A 10,046-nucleotide genomic window follows, 5' to 3' on the forward strand; every position below is an offset into this window, starting at 1 on the left:
TTCTTTTTTCACTCTTATGCCACCAGGCTCCAGCCCTTACCTGTCAACGGTCAACACCCAGAAGTTTCAGTGTAACACCAATGGTACCCAGGTATTATATCTGCTGTTTTAACTGAGGGAACATTGTGGACTACTTTTGATCGCTTTGTTTGTAAGGTACTGTGTCCTCTTCAGTGATTTAAAAAAATATATTTACTGTAGATTTTACTGATATGTTTAAAAGTTGTGTTATTTAAAATCAGCACAATTATTTAGATTTGAAGTAGATGAAAAATATCTTATTGTACAAAGTATATCTAGACTTTAAAAGAAAACTGCAACAAGCCCTGACAATTAGTGGCATATTGTCAGTCATTACTCTGTAATGGTAAGTCATGCAATACATTGGAAGTCTCAATGGCAATTTAAATGTTGAATGAAGTAGGAAATGTGCTTGGGACAGTACTTTGCATAGGAATGGGGCTATAACATGTTTGGATAGGTCAGGCACCATGCTCAGTGTTGTCATTCCAAACAGTGCTGTCTTGTCAACACTTCAACCATCAGACATGAGGAGTAGTCATGGTCACTTGAATCAACTGCTTTCCTACTCTAAAGCGAGATGAAACATTTTGTATCCTGTTTAATTTATTTGCACCAAAGAAAATAAGTGACAAACAACAAACATAAAAACGGTATGCAGGTGTGGTTGGAAGCCCAAATGGGTAACCACACTACAAAACAATACATAAGTACAACAACAAAAAAAGTTTGTTAAAACATAACAAAACCCACTAATCATAAATGTACAAATGAACTGATCAGCAATCACAAAAAAAGTATATGTTTTGTTTAAATGTGTGTGCATGTGTGGATGTGAGTGTTTGAGAGTTGGGGCATATGGAGTTGATTACTGAGTAGTTTGGTTCATCAGGCTGACCCCCAGTCTTCACTTGAAGTTATTGAGGGATGATGAGGTTTTGGCAATGTGAAGATAAGAATTCCAGAGTATGGTACCTCTGTATCTGATAGAGAATTGACTATGTGAGGTGCGGCAGTGGGGAGGGTGAAGGTTATCGCAGTGTCTTGTGTTATATAGATGGATTTCAGAATTAACCTGGAAGAATCCATTGAAGGGTTTAGGTAAACTGTCTGGGAGGTATGAGTATTTGTGAATGAAAGTGCATAATTGGCGTACATTAACGTCGTAAATAGACAAGAAATTTTCTTAAACAAAGGTGCAGATGGACCCAGGTAATTCGAGGAGGTGGCTAGTCTTGCGAATGTATTTTGTATGATGTATGTACTGGCCCAGACAATATTACAGTAAATGAGTAATGGTTAAATTAAGCTATAGTATAGAGTTAGGAAGCAAGCCTTATGAACCAAACCACTAATCTTTCTGATGATACCAACAGATTATCACTTTGCTGCAGACAAATTGAATATGATCTTTCCAGGATAACTTTTCATCAATTAGAACTCCAAGGAATCTAGTGGGTGTGACTTGTTCCATTTCTTTCCCACCAATTGAGATTCTGGCAATTTTTTTATATATTTTTTACAATACTCCTTATTCTTACTAGTGAATACAATAACGTTTTTTTTTTTAAATCTGGAACCATTCTGAAAATGTGGCCATGCCTGAGTTAGCTTCATGAATTAATGAATCAAAATTATTGTGTGATAAAATCAAATTGGTATCATCAGCAAAGAGAATGGGAAGTACGGTAGAAGACACAGCAGCAAGCTCATTGATATAGATTAAGAATAAACAAGGTCTAATTATTGAACCCTGTGGCACACTACAGGATATCTTGGCCCTGGTAGATGCATAGCCGTTTGCATAAACATAACTATATAACCAATGATATGTATAATCATGAAAACCATATTTGTGCTCATATAGAATAGTGTTCATTTTAAAATATTTCAACATTCTCTTATACACCAATTTTTCTATGATTTTAGAACAACATGGTAATACAGATATAAAACATGGTAGTACAGATATTGGGGCGATAATTTGTAAAAGATCTTGGATCCCCAGATTTATAGAGTGGGATAACTTTGGCAATTTTCAAATCTTTAGGAACAATACCAGTTTACATAGATTTGGTGAAGATATACAGTGCCTTCGGAAAGTATTCAGACCCCTTTACCTTTTCCACATTTTGTTACATTACAGCCTTATTCTAAAATTGATGTAATAAAAAAAAATCCTCAGCAATCTACACACAAAACCCAATAATGACAGAGTGAAAAGAGGTTTTTAGAAATGTTTGCAAATGTATAAAAAATCTAAAACAGAAATACCTTATTTACATAAGTATTCAGACCCTTTGCTATGAGACTAGAAATTGAGCTCAGGTGCATCCTGTTTCCATTGATCATCCTTGATGTTTCTACAACTTGATTTGAGACCACCTGTGGTAAATTCAATTGATTGGACATGATTTGGAAAGGCACACACCTGTCTATATAAGGTCCCACAGTAGACAGTGCATGTCAGAGCAAAAACCAAACCGTGAAGTTGAAGGAATTGTCCGTAGAGCTCCGAGACAGGATTGTGTTGAGGCACAGATCTGGGGTACCAAAAATTGTCTGCAGCATTGAAGGTCCCCAAGAACACAGTGGCCTCCATCATTCTTAAATGGAAGACATTTGGAACCATCAAGACTCTTCTTAGATCTGGCCGCCCGGCCAAACTAAGCAATCGGGGGAGAAGGGCCTTAGTCAGGGAGGTGACCAAGAACCTGATGGTCACTTTGACAGAGCTCTAGATTTCCTCTGTGGAGATGGGAGAACCTTCCAGAAGGACAACCATCTCTGCAGCACTCCACCAATGAGGCCTTTATGGTAGAGTGGCCAGATGGAAGCCACTCCTCAGTAAAAGGCACATGACAGCCCGCTTGGAGTTTGCCAAAAGGCACCTAAAGACTCTCAGACCATGAGAAACAAGATTATCTGGTCTGATGAAACCAAGATGTAACTTTTTGGCTTGAATGCAAAGCATCACGTCTGGAGGAAACCTGGCACCATCCCTACGGAGAAGCATGGTGGTGGCAGCATCAAGACCTCAGACTGGGGCGAAGGTTCACCTTCCAACAGGACAATGACCCTAAGCACACAGCCAATACAACGCAGGAGTGGCTTCGGGATAATTCTCTGAATGTCCTTGAGTGCCCCAGCCAGAGCCCGGACATGAACCCGATCGAACATCTCTGGAAAGACCTGAAAATAGCTGTGTAGCAACGCTCCCCATCCAACCTGACAGAGCTTGAGAGGATCTGTAGAGAAGAATGGGAGAAACTCCCCAAATACAGGTGTGCCATGCTTGTAGCGTCATACCCAAGAAGACTCAAGGCTGTAATCGCTGAATACTTATGTAAATGTGATATTTCCGTTTTTTTATTTTTTATATATTTCAAAAAATTTATAAACATCTGTTTTTGCTTTGTCATTATATGGTATTGTGTGTAGATGGATGACTGAATTTTTTAAAATACATTTTAGAATAAGGCTGTAACGTTACAAAACGTGGAAAAAGTCAAGCGGTCTGAATGCACTGTACGATAGAGGCTCAGTGATCGAGGAAGACAGTGATTTCAACAGAGAGGCACCAATCTCATCATGACCTGCTGCTGATATCTTTAAGTTATCAATTATCTCCATCACCTCCATTACATCAGGAGGATCAAATTGAAGCAGAAAAGGGAAATGTACCTTAATGTAATCCAAGTGATTTCCATCAGTTTTCTAAATTTTCTTTGACAGAGAGGATCCCACATTCACAAAAAGTTATTAAATTCACATTAAATAACATCAGGATCACTATAGGTCTTATTTCCAACAATAAATTGAGATGGGATAGTTGTAGATGCCTTTTTCTTATTCAACAGTTGATTGAAGATTTTCCAAGTTGACTTTTAATTATTTAAGGATTCTTGGAATTTGTTAGTAAAATATATTTTTGGGTTATCTGAAGTAGGTGAGTAAATTTGTTCTTATACTTTTTGTAATTTGCAGAAGTCAAGGGAGAGGGATTTGTGAGAAACTTTTTATACAACTTGTTTTTTTTAAACTGAGGATTTCCAGAACCCTTCTGCTCCTCTCTTACATGGTTTAACTATGGGAAAGCAGTGGGGACATACACAGTTGAAAGATGTGAGAAAAGTCTGGTAAGCAGACTCCACATCGGCCTGATTATAAACATTTACCATTCAATATTATCAATCAACATCTTAAAGCGCTCACAATTACTTTAGTTAAATATTGTATATTTAATGCTACTAATCATTCCCATCTGTTCATTTCCAGCTGCCAATGAGAAATGGAAAATTGGAAAGTGGTCAGAAATGTCAGTATACCTGTTTTAGCCACATTATTCAAAGAATTTGTAAAAATATTATCAGTAAGGGTGGCCGATGAACTGGTCACTCTTGTGGGCTTATAGATGAAGGGATACAGATAGCTGGAGTATAAAGCATTCAAAAAGTCAGATGTCAGTGAGTGGTTCTCACTTTTAAATAAATGTATGTTGTAATCACCCAATAGAAAACACATTTTTATCTTCATTATTAATCAAATCCAAGGTTGATGCAAGGATAACAATGAAACTACCAATGTCAGAATCGGGTGGCCAATAGATGCATCCAATTACCACTTTTTTACCACCAAAAAATGAACACTGTCCACATAACACCACTGAAGACTTCAGAGGGTTATGACATTTAGAGCAATGTGTGTTTTTGGTCATGAGGTTAGGTGAAACACATTAACAAAGTAGAGTAAATATGGGTGTGGGTGTGTATGCGTGTGTCAAATCAGTGCACTATAGCTGAGTCACTTGCCATAGGCCTACGAGGGGGAACGACTAGCTGATCATACGTCAGGTATGCGATGACCTTTCTTTTGTCGTGGCAGCAGTTCCTTTCTTTTGAGGCGTTTCACCGCTATAGATCTGGGCCGTCCATCGGGGAAGAAAGTGCCATTCTTATGCGGCCTCTCCATCTCCATGAGTTTAGGGCCCAGTTTGAGTTGATCTGCCAGGAGTTTCTTGGCCTTGACTTCTGTGTCATGCCAAGCTTCAGTCTGTACGTTCTCAATTCCATCGATTAAAATGTTATTGCGCCTCGATTGATTTTCAAGGTAGTCTTCTTTGGAAGAGTGCTTGTCAGGTGTTGTTTGGAAAATTGCAAAATCCTCAGACGTGGTTTTGAATGCGGTCTGGCTGGTGACATTTGCGCCCTTTAGCTCCTCCTCCATCCTGTTATCAATCAAATGAAAGGTAAGCATTAACTGTTGAACATGATATTGAATTGTGTTTTTTTCTTCAGGTTGATGGGATCATCACCATAAGTAAATATGAATCGTACCCGTGTGAACTGCTTGAAAGGTGTTGTCACCTTCCTCAACTTCATCTGCTGGGTAGGTTATTATGAACTCTTTATCGTCTCGTAAACGTGGTGACATCTGTAATGTCAAATGCAGCCTGTAGAGGGGATAAAAGCATAAACATCACTGTATTCAAGATACTTTCTATACTTTCTTTATTCAGATACTTTACTAAGTCATCAAAACTAATGATTTTCCTCAGTCATTTTCATCAAATTTCTACATTTTTGTATCAACAATTTGAGAGATCTACAGGATCATGTATTCCCCCTTTTTTTACCCCAATGCAAGCCTTTTACACTTGTGTGTCCCAGTTGTGTGGCGCCTTCATCGTGGGTTTTGGAGAGTTCCAGATGATGCGCTCTAGATTTGGCTCCCTCATCACATCCTTCTGGCCCCTCTACCCTGCCAACACCCTGACAATCACGGGTACCATCGTGACATGTGTGTGTTACCTGGGAATCATGGGGGCCCTGAAGGAAAACCGCTGTATGCTCATCACTGTGAGTCTGCACAGATATTCTTTATTTATTTGTTTTATTAGGTCATTTGTCAGAGACCAGGCACAATAAGTCTGTGTCCCAAATGGCACTCTATTGCTGCCTGATCAAAAGTAGTGCACTCTGAAGGTGCCATTTGGGACACAGCCATAATCTATGAGTAATTTGTGATCTGTTGTAATTGCAGTTTTTCATCCTGCTGTTTATCTTGATGTTGGTGGAGCTGGCCATGGCCTGTGTGTTTCTGGTGTACGAGAGGGAGGTAAGAAACATCTAAAGGGTTCTCTGCTGTCCTTATGACATCTATTTATTAAATAAAAGGTGTGATGGTGCTAGTAGAAGTCATATAAATATGTGACCTGTTTGCAATACAGATTGACACTTTCTTTGAGAAAGACCTGATGCGTAGCCTGGAGACATACAAGAATTCTACGTCAGAGGGGAACCTAACCATTAAAGAGGACTTTGATGTTGTCCAGCATATTGTGAGTATTCAGTAGGTGTAACGTTAAATTCATACATATCGCACTGTATACATAATACAAGCTGTACCTAGACCTCAATAACATTCCAGTACATTTCTCAATGCTGCTTGCCCGGACAGTGTTGTTACAGGATGGTAACCCAGTGGCTTTGCTGTGTTCAGTTCAGGTGCTGTGGGGTCCACGGCGTGGCAGACTGGGAGGGCAATGTGCCCCTCTCCTGTTGTACGAAAAACCCCTGTAACATCATCCCCCAACCTAACTGGCAGGAGGTGTGCTTGTTTCTCTGTCAGCATCCCAAAAGGCACCCTATTCCCTATATAGTGTACTGCTTTTGACCAGAGCCCTATGGGCCCTGGACATATGTAGTGCACTATAAAAGGAATAGGGTGTCATTTTGGATGCAGCTTTTGTCTTACATCTTTATTTTGAAGAACTGCCACAGCAATATGACCTCTGTCTCTTTCAGGGCTGCCATAAGAAGCTCAGGAACTGGTTTGCACATAACTTTCTATGCACTGGAGCAGGTGTCGTCTCCCTGTTCATTCTACAGGTACAGTAAACATCACCTTCTACGTCTTTTCTCATTTGGGTCAATGTGATTACCAGCATAGGAATAGAATTACTATAGAAATAGAAATAATCATTATTTGTATGATTACCACCAGCCTGTTTCCTCTTCCTTAGTCTGTATGGACTGTGGTCTGAGTTCAAATGTACTGACTATGCATCCAAAACATGTTTTTGTTCTTGTTTGCAGTTCATTTGCATGTGTTTCACCGTCCCCATCTTCTGCCAGTTCAGTCGTAATGGATATGGTTACAAGTGAAAGGAGAACCCATGAATTTCAACTGGCTTATTACGCAATACAGGATCTCATTAACTTGAGACAAAATAATAATAGATGTAATTTATATAGAGCTTTTCAATACATGAAAAATCTCAAAGATGTTTTGATGTCCTATGTGGCTCAGTTGGTAGAGCATGGCCTTTGCAACGCCAGGATTGTGGGTTCGATTCCCACGGGGGACCACTGCGATGCACTCACTGTGAGTCGCTCTGGATAAGAGCGTCTGCTAAATGACTAAAATGTAGATGTGATAAGGATATCATTTTCCTTCACGTGTTTGGTTTTTGTTTGATTGTTTGTTTAAGCAATAAGGCCCAAGGAGGTGTGGTATATGGCCAATATACCACAGCTAAGGGCTGATCTTATGCACGACGCAACGTGGAGTGCCTGGACACAGCCCTTAGCCGTGGTATATTGGCCACATACCACAACCCCCCGAGGTACCTTATTGCTATTATAAACTAGTTACCAACGTAATTAGAGCAGTAAAAATAAATGTTTTGTCATACCCATGGTATACGGTCTGATATACCACAGCTGTCAGCCAATCAGCATTCAGGGCTCAAACCACCCAGTTTATTACATTTACATTTTAGTCATTTAGCAGACGCTCTTATCCAGAGCGACTTACAGTTAGTGAGTGCATACATTTTTTCATACTGGCCCCCCGTGGGAATCGAACCCACAACCCTGGTGTTGCAAGTGCCATGCTCTACCAATAGAACACAACGCAATATGTGACCTTTTCTGAGAGAAGTCATGTTATGAGTAGTAGTACTTAGCATATGACCAAGCATCTAACAAAATAGATTGGCAAGAACAGTTGCCATTGAGACTTTGAATAATTTGAGCACAGGAGGTTGGTGGCACCATAATTGAGGAGGACGGGCTCATGGTAATGGCTGGAGCGGAATTCGTGGAATGGTATCAAATACATCAAACGCATGGTTTCCATGCGTTTGATGCCATTCCATTTGCTCCGTTCCGGCCATTATTATGAGCCGTCCGTTTTGTGTTTTAATTTCATTCTGAATAAATTGCATCTTAGAGACTAACATGTATGTATGTTATTGTGATGTTTCAAACCTATAGGAAAATAAATGTAAACATTCATCAACTGGATTCTTGACTGCTCATACCTGTCTATTAAACCACTGAGTCGCCATAAAAATGTGGATGCACATAACACCTTTTTACTCTTACAGAGTCACACTGGATTCGGAAAGTATTCAGACTCCTTTATTTTTTCCACATTATGTTACGTTACAGCCTTATTCTAAAATGGATTAAATTGTTTTTTCCCCTCATCAATCTACACACAATACCCCATAATGACAAGCAAAAACAGGTTTTCAGAAAGTTTTGCAAATTTATAAAAAAGAAAAAAATGAAATATCACATTTACATAAGTATTCAGACCCTTTACTCAGTACTTTGTTGAAGCACCTTTGGCAGCGATTACAGCCTCGAGTCTTCTTGGGTATGACACTACAAGCTTGGCACACCTGTATTTGGGGAGTTTCTCCCGTTCTTCTCTGCAGATCATCTCAAGCTCTGTTAGGTTGGATGTGGAGCATCTCTGCACAGCTATTTTCAGGTCTCTCCAGAGATGTTCGATCGGGTTCAAGTCCGGGCTCTGGCTGGGCCACTCAAGGACATTCAGAGACTTGTCCCGAAGCCACTCCTGCATTGTCTTGGCTGTGTGCTTAGGGTCGTTGTCCTGTTGGAAGGTGAACCTTCGCCCCAGTCTGAGGTCCTGAGTGCTCTGGAGCAGGTTTTCATCAAGGATCTCTCTGTACTTTGCTCCGTTCATCTTTCCCTTGATCTTGACTAGTCTCCCAGTCCCTGCCGCTGAAAAACATCCCCACAGCATGATGCTGCCACAACCATGCTTCGCCATAGGGATTGTACCAGGTTTCATCAGCATTCAGGCCAAAGAGTTCAATCTTGGTTTCATCAGACCAGAGAATCTTGTTTCTCATGGTCTGAGAGTCTTTAGATGCCTTTGGCAAACTCCAAGCGGGCTGTCATGTGCCTTTTACTGAGGAGTGGCTTCCGTCTGGCCACTCTACCATAAAGGCCTGATTGATGGAGTGCTGCAGAGATGGTTGTCCTTCTGGAAGGTTCTCCCATCTCCTCAGAGGAACTCTAGAGCTCTGTCAGAGTGACCATCGGGTTCTTGGTCACCTCCCTGACGCAAGGCCCTTCTCCCCCAATTGCTTAGCCGGGCGGCCAAGGATGATCAATGGAAACAGGATGCACTTGAGCTCAATTTCGAGTCTCGTAGAAAAGGGACTGAATACTTATGTAAATCATTTATAAAAATTTATAAAAACCTGTTTTTCGCTTTGTCATTTTTGGGTATTGTGTGTAGATTGATGAGGGAAAAAAATTATTTAATCAATTTTAGAATAAGGCTGTAATGTAACAAAATGTGGAAAAAGTCAAGGGGTCTGAATACTTTCCGAATGTACTGTATACTGTATGATTGAAACAACAATGAGTAAGCTTTTACTTCATTAAATATTTCTGAACTTTGGTTATTTATGGTTGAAAACATAGGGCCCAAATTTCCCTCAGTGTGTGGGAGAACAGGGTTCACAAGTCTTTGCTAAATGTAGCAGAGGAGGCTGGTGGGATAAGCTATAGGAGGACGAGCTCATTGTAATGGCTGGAATGAAATAAATGGAATGGTACCAAACACATCAAACACATGGAAACAACATTGATTTCATTCCAGCCATTACAATGAGCCCCTCCTCCCAAAGCTCCTCCCACCAGCCTCCTCTGGTAGGTAATGTGTCACAGAAGTTGTCATTTTGTCTTTCCCCTCAGTGC

The 10,046-nt window shown here is 40.3% G+C and overlaps 1 protein-coding gene across 1 annotated transcript; it reads left to right on the top strand.

Moving 5' to 3' along the window:
• On the top strand, positions 1–7,577 carry LOC121584216 (leukocyte surface antigen CD53-like). Its single transcript, XM_041900046.1, has 8 exons — positions 1–91; positions 5,319–5,409; positions 5,691–5,879; positions 6,064–6,138; positions 6,251–6,361; positions 6,523–6,630; positions 6,828–6,911; positions 7,119–7,577. Exons 2-8 carry the CDS (start codon positions 5,347–5,349, stop codon positions 7,185–7,187), a joined length of 699 nt encoding a protein of 232 aa, XP_041755980.1. The 5' UTR covers positions 1–91; positions 5,319–5,346; the 3' UTR covers positions 7,188–7,577.
• Positions 7,578–10,046: the final 2,469 nt, after the last annotated feature.

This window comes from Coregonus clupeaformis, chromosome 16 (genome assembly GCF_020615455.1).
Source record: "Coregonus clupeaformis isolate EN_2021a chromosome 16, ASM2061545v1, whole genome shotgun sequence".
In the NCBI taxonomy this organism is placed as follows: domain Eukaryota; kingdom Metazoa; phylum Chordata; class Actinopteri; order Salmoniformes; family Salmonidae; genus Coregonus; species Coregonus clupeaformis.

Excerpts from the sequence above, each read along its gene's own strand:
- LOC121584216 (XM_041900046.1), top strand. The coding sequence starts at position 5,347 with ATGAATCGTACCCGTGTGAACTGCTTGAAAGGTGTTGTCACCTTCCTC. Across the intron at positions 5,410-5,690 it reads TCCTCAACTTCATCTGCTGG|TTGTGTGGCGCCTTCATCGT; the intron begins GTAGGTTATTAT and ends TGTGTGTCCCAG. Across the intron at positions 6,139-6,250 it reads TTCTGGTGTACGAGAGGGAG|ATTGACACTTTCTTTGAGAA; the intron begins GTAAGAAACATC and ends TTTGCAATACAG.